Source organism: Crocodylus siamensis, chromosome 1 (assembly GCF_052110815.1).
Source record: "Crocodylus siamensis isolate JL-2025a chromosome 1, ASM5211081v1, whole genome shotgun sequence".
Taxonomy (NCBI): domain Eukaryota; kingdom Metazoa; phylum Chordata; order Crocodylia; family Crocodylidae; genus Crocodylus; species Crocodylus siamensis.
The window spans coordinates 8,639,140-8,655,120 of NC_143395.1; the positions used below are offsets into that span (position 1 = coordinate 8,639,140).

Sequence of the window (15,981 nt, forward strand, 5' to 3'; positions counted from 1 at the left end):
TTTGTGGCTGAAACTTTTTTTGGCTGTAAAAATAAAACTTTTTGTTCGTTTTTTCAAGTGGAAATTGAAAGTCAAGAATTTTGATTAGAACAGAAATACATTCTTGGCAACATTTTCCCAGGAAAAAAATATCCGTTTTTCCAAGGAGGTCTAGGGATTTATTCATGCAAGCAGCAGGACTGTGAACACCATGTCCTTTTGCAGGTATTGCATGCTCAGCAGCCAGGTTTTCCCGTGCAAGGAAAAGGATAGTACATGAACTGAAAAAGGGACAGCATTTATCACGAAGAATTCAGAGCAATATTATAAAGCTCTCTAGTCCTGATTACTACCAGGCAATTAAACTAGGGGTGATTATGAAATTGGGAGGTCGCTTAATCATCAGGTTGCTTCATGGCTGTATCTTTTATTGTTAGAAAAACAGTTTTCTGTGCAAAGTCCAATTCTTTGTTGCCTTATATGTATTGGTGCGTTATGAAGCCAACTTCAATAGCTTCGTCTATCTGTGCGCACCTGTGTCTGTCTGTGTTAGTTTGTCTTTTAAAATGGGCTACCTGAAGGTGTTTTGTCTGGCAGTGCTGCTTACCTGCTCCTTCTCCTTTACAGTAGGTTTGCCATCTCATCTATTTCTTGGCCTAAGGCCCAACTGGGATTTCACTGCTTTTTTTCCGGGAATGTAAAATTATCTATTTATTTTACAGATCAGAAACTCTGCCAAAGAAAAAGGTAATAATGACATGGTTATACACATCAGCCTAATAGAAAATGGAGAGGGGTCAGTTAGTTTTACAGGCTAGGATAATATTTTGCTGGAAGTTGCTGCCATTTGGAAAATAATATATATGTGTTGATTTGTTTGATAGTTTATGACATAGATGAAGGGCAGCTGAGAAGCAACATCCCAGAAATAAATGCAGGTAAGGAAAAAAGATGGGAAAAATGAATATGTCCGTCTGCTGATTTGTAGTTTTTGGGACCTGCAAAGCCTGTGCCAGAGGAGGGGGCTGGGCAGAGATAGCTCACCCAGTATGAAGAGAAATTTCAAGTATAATATGAAGAATGTGTGTTCTGTAGAAGAGATGAAAATGTGTGACATTCATCAGCTGGTTGAGGAGAGGCAAGACTCGATGGTAAGAGGGAGCGGGAGGTAGGTCTGGAGGGAAAGGGGGAAGAGGGAGTTGATAGAAAGTTGGTGCCATGCAAAGTCCCTCAAGGACAAAGACACAGCACATCAAACCCTCAGGTTTACTTCCAAGAAGTGGTTGTGAGCAACCAGTGGTCAGCAGAGCCCTTCACAGAAGGGCTGAAAGTTGAACATTTGGAGAGCAAGGCAATGGGAGGACAGGCTTAATGGGCATTTGAGTTAGTCCAATCTAAGCTGCTTAGTTCCAGCTTTTCTCCAGAATGAAACTTTGGGGGAACTCCTTGGAGAGACTGTCATTGAACTGCAAAGGTTTGCAACTTTTAATCTACTTACATATCTCTTACTTGGGTTTATGCTGCATGATGACAGAGATGGGAGGATAAATTATTTCTGTAGTAAAATATTTTCATGCTTTTAGGAGGACTTCATCCACACTGTTTTCATCTGCTGTTATCACTTGTTATCTGCTTTTCATTGGCTGATGACAATCTGTTAGTTTTGCTGACAGAGGATATTGTGCTGACACTTTTCAACTCTTAAAAAAATCTTGCCTCTACATTCAAAAGAAAAAAAAGTCTTAATGAATTTGATGGTGAAGTTTACCATATGCATTGTGATGTATGAAATTAAATGAAGACAAAAAGATGCCTTAGTAGGCTATTCAGATTTTTCTTTGGATATTGAGTTTGAGATCTGCAGTTTGCATAAAACAGACATTTGTGTACCTAAGTCTGAAATGGGGGTCCATATGAGTGTCTATATGAGAGATGGATGGGAGCTGCAATGGTCAAATTCAGTTCTGAAATTCCCTGATGACATGGGTTGAGTTTGGTACAAAATACTGGAATTTTTCATATAATAAATTATCCTGACCTACTTTAAACTATCATTTATCTCATTTCAGCAACAAGGAGGCGGCTTTTTGAAGGTGATATTATCTTACCGGTATGTAATACTGATCAGATAATGTTTCTGGGAAATTGTAGAGCATGTTTAAAATGTTAACAAGAAATGTGTTGATTTTCTTAACAGCCAGAGAGAAATGCACTGAGAAACAGCTCATACAGATGGAAATTTCCTATCCCCTACATCCTGGCTGACAGCTTGGGTAATAAGGCACTTTTGTTAACTTCATTAGACGTATGGTGGATCCTTGCTTAGCTGAACTCTATGGGAAAATTCCCTTTTATTTGCAAAATGTTCATACATATGAGATATCTGTAGTATAAAATAATACCAAAAAGGAAGAGGAACATAAAAACAAAACTGCATGTAACACTCTAGAAGCATTATAATGCTACCATAACAAAATCTGTATGTGCATGTGTTCACTTTTTGCATTTATGGTGACCAAGTTAGGACTTCAAATAATCCGAGCATACCTATACATAGGGATCAGAAAAGTGAGAGCCTCTTGTACTCCATTTTGTATAGTTGGTATGTAGTATTGGTTTTACTAACATTGGGCCCCCTGACATTGGAGATACCTACAGTGCAGCTATGACAATTTAATAATTTTTAATTAATAGTTAATTACAAATTAATTGCCTCAGCTCAGCAGCTCTATTAATGAAATACAGATTTTTTTAAAATGAAAAGTTTAAAGCCATTTTCCTTTTTCTGAGATCTTGTTTAAGAAACTGTTCAGAAGGCTTAACAATTTGTTGGCTGACATGCATACTAAATGTTTGACAACCATCTCACTCATCTCTCATAAAATATATGCAGCCAGATGTAGGGACAGGTAAAGTTCATAGCATGTAGCAATCGAAATTATACAACCTCGTTCAAAGCACTAAATGCATCCAATGATATTATTTCAGCTGAGGCTCTTTGATAAATCAGCAACTAGAGAGCCCATTGCCGTTCACCTTTGTCATGGCATAAAATGTGGTTATCTTTGATCAAGAAGGATGAGGATGACTCCATTCTCTGATAATAGCCTATTCATTCTGTTCTTTCAGATTGATATTTTGAATTTTGCTTGCTATTTAATAATTTTATAGCATTTTTAATTTAATATAGGAGAAATGATTAATATCATTTACTACAATAGTGGCACCAGTCAAGATCTGGGCTTCTCTGTGCTGAGTACCGTGGAAAAAGATCTGGGGCCATATCCAAATAGATCTTGTAGGCACTGCTGTTACAATACCTCAGCTTTAAGCTTCTCATCCCAAGAGGCTGATCCCGTTTGACTAGACTTGTCTTTATGGGCATCTTCGGAGGATTGATTAGGGCCACTTTGGCTCTGTGGTGATCCTACTCTACCTAGAAAGGTGTATAATCCCATTTGTCAAAGAGACACCATGGAGAGCATCTGTATGATAGAGGGGAAAGGGCCTTCCATCTTGCATCCCAGTAGCTTAAAAGTGCTTAGGACACTTCCCCAGGGATTGTGAGACACAAATCCTAGACCCACCCTGGGCCTGGGCCTCCCTTTGAGAGCAATGCTCATTTCACGGAGCCACAGAGTGAGGCTTCCTTTGAATGCCTTTCTTGCTGGACCCATATATCCTCCTGTGTTGGCTGCGCAGTGATCCAACTTCAGTAGCAGGGGTGGAAGGTGTGCTTGACCCTAAATATCTTATGGCCTTGTAGTTAGGAAATTTTCCTGGGAAGTAGGAGATATGGATTCAAACTCTCTCTGGGATAGAGGGGATGGGGGCAGGAACCTGAGGCTATCATTAGCTATTAGGCCAAAAGTTAAGAAGACTTCCCCCATCTGCCCTCCAAATCACATTTTGGGGACTTGTATGGAGTTGCTTTATTTCTCAAGTGGAATAATATCACTAACTGGCCAACAATTGTTTTAAGTGTTAGCAATATATCAGACGAGGAGTGTAGCTATGCTTGTGTCACATCAGTTCATCCCGTCTGTCACAAAAATACCTGAAAAGCCTGTCTCTGCATTTTGCAGGAAAGTTAATACCATTGCTTCTCTTTCAGATCTGAATGCTAAGGGAGTTATCTTGCAGGCCTTTGAAATGTTCCGATTGAAAACTTGCGTTGATTTCAAACCCTATGAAGGAGAAAAGACATACCTCAAATTTGAGAAACTAGATGGGTAATTGTATATTAATGAACTGATTTATAACATAATTTGTTTGATTTATGGACTGGTTACATTTTGATTTCCTGATCTTTTCTTGTGCATGTGTGTTCATTTGGGGAATTTCAGTGCATGTGTATTTGCATCCTAGCTATGGTAGAAGACACAAATATCTTTAAGCTAAGATTTCTCCCCCAGAATGAATTTGCATCATGTGATAAAAAGAAACCTAGTGTTCCTGGCTTCCTGATGTTCTTGATATATGTTCCTCAGATTGTTTTTGTTCTGAGCTCCAGCTTTCGGAGAGATCACTTGTCTCCGTGTGTGTTAATGAAGCAGTTGAAATCCTCCAAATTAACAAATTCTGCCTGGTAAAAGCTGGACCAACCTGTCAGCAGGTTGTTCTCAGTGTGTGAACTTGGCTTTGGTCCACCAGAGCCCAGCTTTACTGATTTTGGCACACGCTGTAGAAACCACCTGTTTTCTAAGGCTTTTGTTGGGAAGACCCAGTCAGGGAGTGGGTTGGATAGGCATGATGATCCTCTTTAGGCGCAAACAGAAGAGCAGCTCCCCATTGTAATTCATGGTACTTCAAAGGAAGCACTACGAGTTTCAGTGATCCCCCAGACCTAACAGAAGTTTGCTGTTGGGTCCTGGGGGTTGGGGAATCCAGCTGTTGTTTAGAGCAGGTGCAAGCCTGCAGCTGCTCTCCTGATAGCAACGCTTCACCCCCTCCCCACCAGGACCCTGTTTGCAGAATGGGAGGGAAGAAAGGGAGTGGAGGGAACTCATTCTGGGTGTTCCCCCGCTAGTGATAGCAGGTGGGGCAGGTATATGGATTGAAGCCCCCGCACCTTGGGGGGGGGCTTCAGTCCACCCACACCACCCTTCAGCTCTGCCTGAAAAAACCCCAGACTGAGCTCCCTTTTTTCTCTTTCCCCCCCTCCCACTCTGAAGGCAACACCGAAGCTGGGCTGAGCTATAGTCAGCCGAGTCCTACATGCAGGCACAATTTACTGAAGATGCTCCATTTTGGAGCATCTTCATCTGAACCCTATTGCATAAGGGTTCCGATTTTCATGGGATTGTGCCCTTTTAAAGTGCTCTGTAGCCATGCACTTGTGTTTGGTCACAGCTGTGGAGTGCTTTCAGGGGGCAAGTTGGGTGAAAATTGTTGCTTCTGTCTGCATCTCTTGGTTAGAGTTTGATTAGAGTTAGTGGTGCTGTTTGGTTAGAGAAGGAGGTTGTAGATCATCCTCTGTCTCAGACATAGGAGGTAATTGTTATTCTTTTGACACTTTACTAGTTTAGGGCATAGGCAGGCAAGGTTCTTTGAGTAGATGTGATATCTTTTATTTGACCAATGGAGACATGTAAGACAAGTGCATAAAGTCAAGCACTTAAAGCCATGTTTGTGAACACACCCAAGGAAGTCTCTATCCATCAAGCTTTTAGTTAAATCAGTGCAAACTTCCGGGTGCTCAACACTTCTGCAGGCGCACTGCAAAAGAGGGCTGAATGGCTAGCTGCAGACTATGGGGTGTTAAGGCTCTGCCATTACTCCCTTATGTTGGCTACCCACATGGGAGAATAAGCAGTCTCTGCAGAGCTGCTGCACCCTCTCCCATATTTGTGAGCTGGGATTACAAAAAGAGTGAGAAAGGCCTTGCTTTCACCTCCCTAGCACATTGCCCAATGCAGGAGAATGCATGCTGTGCTGTGCCACTGTGTCAGCTCTCCCATCCCAATGGAGCAAAGTGAAACCAGGAGGCTAATTGTTTCCTTTAGACATAGTCTGCTTCCCAGTCTGTTTCTGGGGCAGCGCGCCTGCATGCTACTCTGGGCCTGGGGTCTGTGGCAGTTTTACAATTAAGGTGGATCCAGGCATGCAATTTTGGAAACATTTATTCTGTGTTGTATCTTAATTTAATAACTGAGTTAGTAAGTCAAGACAAATCATACAAAGTATTAAACAAACCAGTTGCAATAACTGAATATTTGTCCTACAGCTGCTGGTCTTATGTGGGGGATCTTCAGACTGGCCAAACTGTATCTATTGGTGACCGATGTGACTATAAATACCTAGTGCAACATGAGGTCTTGCATGCACTGGGATTCTACCATGAGCAGTCAAGGACAGACCGTGATGACTATGTTCAGATATGGTGGGATCAGATCATTGAAGGTAATCTGCAATGCTGTGATCATATTAGATAATAGGTTTGGAAGGAATCTCAAGTGTCATCTCAAGCCATCTCAGACTGGTATCTCTTCAGTTTCTTCCTGAAAACCTCCAGTGAGGGAGATTCCATTTTCTCATTATTCCATTGTCTTTGTGTTCTTATCATCCTGAAACACAAAAATGTATGTTCTTTTAGTAATGGGTCTTCTGTCTGTGGACTTCGAAAAAACCTTGATTTCCATTTTAGTATCTGTATTTTAAATACGGGAGTAATAATGGCTGCTTATCTGTTGTAGACATGAGCATTAGCTAGTGATGTATGTAAATCACTTTGATTATGTTAAGTTCTACATCTCATTCTCAGTGGGCACATCGACACGTGCATTTATGTCACATTAAATTTACTGCATAGCAAGTTTCTGAGCAGTAAGTGGGTTTAGGCCAGAATCTTCACATGCAGGTGTTAAAGCACGGTAGCCCTGTGTGTAGACCAACTTAGGACTAAAGTTCATCCCAAGTCAGTCCACACACACACAGTGTTACTGCGCAGTAAGGTGTTTACATGTGCATTACTGCACAGTAACTAATCAGGCATAAATTTGATACCTGCATGATGCAAGTATAAAATTTACACCCAAGTCGGCATAAGTCAATAGATTTACTGTGCAGTATGAGTGAGCACATGTAGACACTGCCCGTACTGCACAGTAATTTTTGGTTACTGCACAGTAATTTTGGTTACTCCACAGTAAATGTGCATGTGTAGACATGCCCAGTCTAGCCTAATTATATCTTTTTTTCTAGGTTATGCATATGCTTTTGACAAGCACAATGACAGCTACCTATTGGACCTAAATACCCCATATGATTATGAATCTGTTCTGCATTATGGACCTTATTCTTTCAACATCAATAGCAACATCTCTTCTATCACAACTAAAATTCCTAAATTCAATGGGATTATTGGGCAAAGGCTGGATCTGAGCAGGATCGACTCACTTGAGCTGAATAAGTTATATGGCTGCTGTAAGTTTATTTTTCTTTTCCCAGGATTTTGATATTCTAGTTTGTGTTCTGCAGTACATCAGTTAAGTCATGTGACAGGAGATGTAATGCTTCAGCTTTGGACAAAGGATCTTTTAGCAATAGTAGAAAAATATGGCCCTCATTCTGCAGAGTGATCAATACGGACTGGCTCATGTGAAGTCCTAGTGGAAGAGTCTATAGGGTCCACAAACACAGACATCAATACAAGATTAGGGTCTTTCAATAACAATTAGTGTTTCATTCATGGAGTGCTGTCAGTAAGCAGGAAGTTTTTCAAAGCGTATGAGAAATTATAGCACAGCATTTAAGGTTATAGTCTAGGACCTGGGTGACCCATGTTCAATTTTTTTCCTGGGTGATCTTAGAAAAAATCACATGGGGCCGTATCCAAAAGGTATGATTTTAGTGGGAATCTTGACACCTAACTACCATTTTGAATATGCCCTTTCATGTCTCTGAGCCTCACCTCCCAACTGCAAACTCATGGGGATGCTGAGATGGTGAATACGCTAAGCATACATGGGATACTCAGATCCTCTTCTAGTATTCAGTATGTGAGTTGACAGTGTTCCTCGGTTCCTATGTAAAATGCATTACAGAAACACACATGCTCTACATCTAACAGCTTCCAGACTCACTTTGTTGGATCAGTGCACCTTTGAGAACATCAATATCTGTGGGATGGTGCAGGGTGAACAAGATGATGATGACTGGGGCCATACTCTAGGCAAACCTGGAAATGAGGACCACACCTTACTGGGGCACTGTAAAGGTAGGGTACTTGTGTCCATTTTTCTTTGTAGTAATAATGCCAGAATATTACTATACTTCAGTGTTCTCTGAAAATAAATATGATAGAGAGGTAAGTGACAGAGATGCCAGTTTTAAGGCTCAGTCTGATACAGTTGCTATCAAGCCTGTGTGCTCAGTCATCAGACAGAAGGATCATTGATTTCCATTTGAGGGAACAGTAGAACTCAAGAACTTTTTAAAACTGTTTGAAAACTGCTCCGGGTTAAGTGAAGACACAGAGAGGGAGCGAGGTTATTGCAAACTGGTATAGTTCTCCTGACTTCAGCAGAGCCCCACTGGATTGAACAAAAGGAGGATCTGCCTTTTCTTTATGCACACGTGTTCCTACTTTGCATCAATTTCTAATTCTTGAATGACTGAAGCTACCCCTGCCCAAGTATTTCCAAGCAATTCCATTGCTGGATGAACACTTCTCAGGACCTGGGCCTCATTACGCAAATATCATAATGCACAAAACTAGTTTAGAACAAATCCTGACTTTAAAAGTTATACAAGTTTAAAGAAATATGGAACTAATCCTCAGCAAAGTTTCAGTGTATTTGTTTTTCAGTGAAATTGGGGGTGCAGTTTGGGAGAGACGCATTTAAACCCCATGCCCAGTTTTAGTGCACAGTACAAAGAAGACTGTGTAAACATGATCATGGATGAGAGAACCCATCGGCAGAAGGCTTGCTGGCAAGGGGAGAGAGAGGCCTAATCTGACAAGACCTTAGCAAGACAAGTGATACAGTTAATGCAAGGATGAAACTGTGGGTGGTTAATAAGAAACAACCATGATATTTGTACAGTAATTCAAAGGGCTTACGCAACAAAGCAGAGAACATTGAGCTATTGGTGCATAATGGAAAATGGTCTGTTTTAGGGCTAACAGACACATGATGGAATAGAAGTCATAACTGGGACACAGCTATTGTAGTAAGGTTATAGGAAGTAAGGCTGGAAGTTACCTTGTGAGGTCATCTGTTCCAAGCCCCTTGCTTACAGCAGGATTATCCCTGACTAAAACATCCCAACCAAACGTCTGTTCCTGAAAATTTATAGGGATGGGGATTCCACAGCTTCCCTGGGTAGCCTGTTCCAGTGCGTGACCACCCTCACAGTCCAAATGTTTGTCTTAGTCTCCAACCTCAACGTCTTCTGTTGCATCTTGAAACCATTGCTCCTACTCCTATTCCCTATGGCCACAGAGAAAAGTCTATCACCATCCTCTTTATAATCTCCCTTCAGACATTTGAAGATTTATCAAATCCTCTCTCAGGCTTTTCCTCTTAAAATCAACAGTCCTAGTTCTTTCATCTTTTCCTCCTAAGTCAGGTTTCCCAGGCCTCTAATCATTTTTGTTGCTCTCTGTTGGACTCTTTCCAGTCTGTCTGCATCTTTCTTGAAGTGTGGGGCCTAAAACTGGACATAGTACTCCAGGTGAGTCTTCACCAGTGCCAAGTAGTGAGAAAGAATCGCTTCCCTTGATTTTCAAGAAGCATGTTAGTTAATACAACCCAGGATGCTGCTGGTCTTTTTTTGCAACAAAAGCAAATCGATATGCTTGTCAGCAAAAGTAGATATAAAGCTAAGCACATGGGGGTAACACTGAATATTAATGACATGACAGACTCTAAAAAAATAAGAGGAAACTTGGATAGAGTAGAATCAATTTGGAACAAAATTATTTTATATGGTATGCAATATGGTAAAAGAAGTTCTACGGGAAAAGTGCTAGAGATCCCAAGGATCAGCTCTGGAGATGTATAGAGATCTCTGTAATGTTGCTGGAGAGAGCAATGCAACAGGGAATTGTGTCTTTATGAGAAACTAACTTTCCAAATACAGATTGGGACACAAATGCTATCAATAAATGTAGAGCTCAGTTATTCCAATAGATGGATTGTTTCACTAAATAGTCTCCGAAGCCACAAGAAAGGCCATTTCAGATATGAGGCAACGGCATTGTAGGTATAGTTTTGGTAAACACTGAGGACTTGGTAGAAGAGCTGGTCATAGAAAATAATCTTAGTTTGAGTGATCATGGGTCAATTCAGTTGAAATTACATGGAAGGATAAATAAAAGTAGGTTTGCAACTGTGGTTTTTAATTTCAAAGGGCAAACTTTAATGAACTAAGGAACTAGTTAGTGAAGTCATTTGGACATCAGGGCTCAAGGGCTTCAATAGGGAGGAGGCTTGGGATGCCTTTTAATCAAAAATGCAAAATATTTCTGGACCTTTGTCTCAGGTAGAAGAGAAAAATCATAGAGGAGAGCTCCAAGAAGAATGATAAAGAGTATTTGGAGATTCTGTAAAGAATGCATTTTTTTTTAGATGGGGGATATTTTATGCATTTGGATACCAGGACTGGAAATGCCAGTCAGTCAGCTCTTCTGGAATCTCGTGTCTTTTATCCAAAGAGGAAAGAGAAATGCCTGCAGTTTTTCTACAAGCTCAATGGAAGTCCACAAGATAAGCTAGTTATCTGGGTTAAAATGGATGATGGAACTGGCAACGTAAGGAAGATGATAAAGTTGCACACCATCAAAGGTGAGAGTTTCTGTGATCTGTATATTTTTATCACCTCCAACTATGATGAGGGAAATTGCATCTGCTTTACTGCTGATAGTTCCAGTGCTGGATTCTCTGACTGCCTCGGTCTTTGAAAGCCAGATCTAAGGGTGGAGGTGTTATAGGCCTATATTCAAACGGATAGATATTATAAGTCCTGGAATACATAGCCCTCAAGGTCTGGGACAGACATTGCGTAACCCAGTTTGAGCTCAATCACTTAATTCTGATACTACATTCAACCAGGTTTATCTCAAACTGGTTCTGGCCATTCTGAAACTGGCTTACATGCACTGAATGTCTGTTCTGTTGCAATGTTAAAACCAGTTTCTGCTCACTTAAACCAGTTTCTGTGTAATGTCTGTCCCTAGCCCAAAGGTCATTCTGAATGTAATAGTTCAATACAGGAAGGACTCCACCTCAGCACCGTCTCTTTCTAATGGAAGCAGGGTAGGCTGGATAGACTTGTCAGGCTTTTCTGTCATTGTAGGAGATTTAAAAAATATAGGCAAATGTGTGTATTTGTTTTTAATGTAAATAGAGACTAACACCATTTACATCAAATGTGTAACTGGTTTTACAATGGTACAGTGCTTAAGTGTGATTTATTCTACCCTGCTTGGATCCCTGAGAAACTGATAATACAAAAGGTAGGTGGGTCCTTCTCCTCCTCACTGCTTTTTTGTTAGCTCAATCTTAAGAGAAAGATGATGGTGTTTTGAAAAAGCAGCTGCATTACTAGATTTTCAGGGACTGGAGCATGGTGGAATAAAACGGTATTAAAGTACTTAAGCCCACCTAGACACCCAATAAATGAAATATCATCTGGCCTTTAGCATTCAAAGAGAGTCAATCACATGATGCTTGAGGAACACTGACCGTGATTTATGACTGTGAGACCCATTTATTGTTCTTAAAAATGTTAATTTTCCTTTCAGCTGATGGAAAACATCACTGGAAATTAGCCAATATTGCCTTCAACATCCAAACCAAATTCCGCTATGCTTTTCAAGGCATCAAAGGAGATCCAGCCAGTTCTGGTGGTGGGATTACCATTGACGACATCAGCCTGACAGAGACAAAATGTCCCACCAGTGTCTGGCACATTAGGAACTTCTCTACCGCTTTTAACAGTACTTCAAGAGGGGATTTCATCTCTAGCCCGGTATTCTACAGCTCAGAAGGTTATGGTTTTGAATTGCAGCTTTATCCTCATGGAAGAGCAACCTCCTCATATGTGAATTACATGGGGATTACTTTCCACCTGTGCAGCAGCGAGAATGATGGACTTTTAGAATGGCCTGCTGGGAACAGGCAAGTGATTCTCACTGTTCTGGATCAAGACCCGGAAGTAGCCCAAAGGATGTCCTTAAGCCTTAGCTTTACTACAAACCCTAACCAGCGGGTATATGGTAAGTCTTCGTTCATGGGGCATAAGATGGGAATGAGGAGCTTTTCTGGGGAAAGATGTTATCAAAACTGGATGCATGGTCAAATTTGCTCTGGTGGTAACTCTGCTTGATGGGAGATGAATTTGAACCCATATTTTCATCAGCTCCAATATTTCTGTCCAACAGAGAAAAATGACACACTCCAATGGGATAAACCATCCATTACTGGAAGTTTTTCTTCTTCCTGCAACTGTTATGTGGGCCCCGGTGCAGGCTGGAATTCTTTCCTGACTCATAGTGAAATGCATTGGAAAAATTTCCTCAAAAACGATGATCTTTTCATCTTTGCAGATTTTGAAGGTATAGTATCATAACAGAGTACCCTGTCAACAATCAGAGAACAGAACATTTACTTAGCTTACTGTTACTAAGGAAGATATAGAAGATTTAGGTTTTATATAGCTGGACGTCGTCATGTTTCAGAAAAGATTTTTCAGTTCTCTAGTGATCTGCATGCCTTGATTGTTAGATGTCTCCAACTTGAGACTTGTTTAAAAGAACTTGATTTCCAGATTTATTTATGAGATCAGATTTTCAAGAAGTGCTTGACACTTTTCCTCTAAGGTGATCCCACTTGCATGCCCAAGCACAGAAGAACCCAACAAATCATTAGTCCGTTTTGAAATTCTTGGTTTTGAAAATGAGTCGAGCATCTATTGAGCATTGAAAAGCATGGGATAAGCAATAAGGGCATTTTTGACCCTTCTGCATTTTATTATAGGTCTAGTTCTATAATCCATACCTGCAAGGGCCCTCATTTTACCTATACTTGCTGCCTTGGGTGCTTTTACACATACATTTACTGCGTATTAAATTTACTGCACAATAAGTTACTGCACAGTAAGTGGGGTTTAGGTAGGCATCTACATGCAGACATTACAGTTCAGGAACATTGTGTGGATCAAATGGGAACTAAAGTTAGTCCTATGTCAATCCACACACGCACAGAGTTACTGCACAATAAGGCGTCTACATGTGTGTTTCTACATAGTAACTAATTGGGCATAAATTTGATACCTGTAAGATGCAGGTATCAAATTTACACCCAAGTCAGTGTAAGTCACCATATTCACTGCACAGTACAGCTGCATGTCTGTACTGTGCAGTAATTTTTGGTTACTGCACAGTAAATGCATACATGTAGATGCACCCCTTGAGTAGTACCTTAGTACAGGAAATATTTCATTGAACAGAATGGGACTTGTTGTACTAGAAAGCATTATACATGGGGAACTTTAGAACTGGGTTCTGTGCTTAGTAGCTGGGACTTGGGGTATATTCATACAATAACACTTAAAATTGGGTACTAATAGCACTAAGAAAGCATAATGCAGGAGGATCTATTCTCCTGTCAGCACATATGCATGTGATTAATAAATCTAATTTTCTTTCTGACAACCATTCTGAGTCAATACCCATTTTTAAAAATATTACCGCATCTTAAAGTTTTGAGTGTACCCTGATGTCTATAAGTGCAAGCCAGTCATTGGGTACCAACCTAACCCCCCTAGCTCTGGGTTTTATCCCTCGGTGTCTTACTGGTAGTTCCAAGGCAGCTCAGCGATCAACTAGGCGATCCCTTGCAGCCTTCCTTGCCAGAAGATCCTTCTCCAGCAGCTTGTAGGCCGGACTGCCTGCCTGCTCTCATGCACTGGCTTTATGCACCTCCTAAGCCCTGCCCCCCTGGTCATGTGGCCCTGCCACTCCCCATGGGTGGTCCCTTTCTGTGGCTAATGACTGGCCTGCTTTCTCAGCTTGGACTTAGATCAGCAGCCTGCAGCTTGCCACCTGCCCACTTGCTAGCAGCCAGCCCATGAATAACGAGCTGGTTTCCTGCCTGCCAGCTCTCCTACAGCCAGCCTGTTCTGTGCAGTAGTCTCTTGACTGGCTGCGGGTGGCCCCCTCTCCCTGATGCAGCTCTCTGCCCAGGGCAGGGGGATTCCTGGCTGCCTGTCCCCTCGCGGTCCTAACTTCAGGGTTCTCTCCCCTTCGGGTGAAAGGACCCATGGGCTTCCTGTCACAAGAACATTGAGCAACTTTTGGACATTACTGATCTGAGTGATGTTCTAGACCATAAACTTTTCTCTCCCAGTCCATTCCTGCAATTAGTTTTAATAACAGCCATAAAACATGTGATTATGCAATGAATCTTATTAATCAAAACCGCATGCAGCCACATAATTGCAGGTTGAGGCAATCATGCAAGACTCTGTTTGCTCCCGTGGCAAAAGAGAATTGCTCCATGTGCATACATGGGAAAAGCAAAATGTGAGGAGGGAAGAGACCATTTTAGTCCAATAACCTAGTGATCTGGGCACTTGCTCAGGGAGCAGGAGACCTTTGTTTTAGACCCTCCTCACTAGAGGAAGCTTGAACCTGTATCTTTTACTTCCCTGCAAAGTGTTCGGGCTACAGGCCAAGCACTGTCCTGAACCCTTTGCAATCGTCCTCTTAAAGGCTGAATCATCACAACTTTTGCTAGATGGGAAATCTGTTTCTGACTCATTCCTAGTTAGGAATTTATATGATCTAATAGATATAAAAAATCAGGGTTCGTATCTCTAGTGTGCAAAATTCCTAACTTTTACCTCGCTCTTCAAAGTCTCCCTTAATGAGAGCAATACCACTCTGGGCTGATTCTGGCTTCCCCTGTATATTGGGAGAAGCTTCATTAAATTAGTTTTGATTAGTACAATGCTGATGGGGGTAAGTCTAGGCATCTAGTAATAAAATGTTGAAGATATATGTAAGAAATTAGCAGTAATGCTAGGAGAACAGTAGTTCTCTTCATTTATGAGCTAATTCAGCTTGGTATATTAACGTCAAATTTGTGGGCAGCCTCAGAGATCTGAAGCCTGCCTATGGAAGAGGTATATTGATACCCAAGAGCATAAACAGCATTTTGGGCACTTTAATACTTAACTGCTGTGGATGTCACAACTCTATGTTGCACTGGAAGCTGCCTTTTGCCAGTTAGCCTGTCATATGGGAAGTACTTTATTATATGATAGTCATGTCTTTAAACATCTTTTTTTTACAGATCTAACCCCTTGGATTAAATCTGAAGTCCCAGTCCGTCCTTGAAATGCACTGAATCCCAGCACTAGGACTGTAAACAAAGGATCATCTACAATAAATTGGGCAGTATTTAACCATTTCATGAAAACAATTCATTTTTAATAGAACTTTTTGAACTGAGCTTCCTTGCTCTGGCATTGAAAAAGCAAAACTATAACTTCATCACAAAGTATTTTACCTAATTATCTAAAGTGTTTCTTAAATGCAAGTAACTTCCCCATGCAGAACCATGTTTTCCTACATTTATCTCATTTCCTACATTTATCTCATTTATCCATGTTTTCCTACATTTATCTCATTTCCTACATTTATCTCATTTACCGTTATTCTGGATAACATCGTTATCATCCTTGAATCCAAACTCTTTCTCCACAGTTCCCGCATTGGTGCTGCTGTCTGTTGACCCTCAAGTAATATTGCCCATTGTCAACATTTCTCATCCTTGACTTCATTTTCCCTCGCCTTGATTATAAGAGATTCCTCTTGTCTGGATTCTCCAAACTTTAGCTCTCCAGAGTCTGGTAGATGACTGTACTCAAATGGGCTTCTGAGCATGCATTCAACTATGCCACCAAATTCTGTCTTTAAACAACTGAGACACCTTCCTCAACATTTTGGCCATTTCAAGACTCAGCTCAAAATTGATGAACTAGATGTGGGGG

At 41.0% G+C, this 15,981-nt stretch overlaps 1 protein-coding gene across 1 annotated transcript; it reads left to right on the plus strand.

Annotated features, from left to right (window-relative positions):
* The first annotated feature begins 545 nt into the window (after nucleotides 1–545).
* LOC149872554 (meprin A subunit alpha-like) lies at nucleotides 546–15,393 on the plus strand. Its single transcript, XM_090031350.1, has 13 exons — nucleotides 546–605; nucleotides 702–726; nucleotides 864–917; nucleotides 2,049–2,089; nucleotides 2,177–2,252; nucleotides 4,094–4,211; nucleotides 6,206–6,381; nucleotides 7,183–7,404; nucleotides 8,051–8,197; nucleotides 10,554–10,769; nucleotides 11,729–12,202; nucleotides 12,368–12,541; nucleotides 15,282–15,393. Exons 1-13 carry the CDS (start codon nucleotides 546–548, stop codon nucleotides 15,323–15,325), a joined length of 1,827 nt encoding a protein of 608 aa, XP_089887476.1. The 3' UTR covers nucleotides 15,326–15,393.
* Nucleotides 15,394–15,981: the final 588 nt, after the last annotated feature.

Bases quoted from the DNA above. Each gene is read 5' to 3' on its own strand.
- LOC149872554 (XM_090031350.1), top strand. From the start codon at position 546: ATGGGCTACCTGAAGGTGTTTTGTCTGGCAGTGCTGCTTACCTGCTCC. The intron at 2,253-4,093 runs GTAATAAGGCAC...CTTCTCTTTCAG, and splicing joins CATCCTGGCTGACAGCTTGG to ATCTGAATGCTAAGGGAGTT. The intron at 6,382-7,182 runs GTAATCTGCAAT...CTTTTTTTCTAG, and splicing joins GTGGGATCAGATCATTGAAG to GTTATGCATATGCTTTTGAC.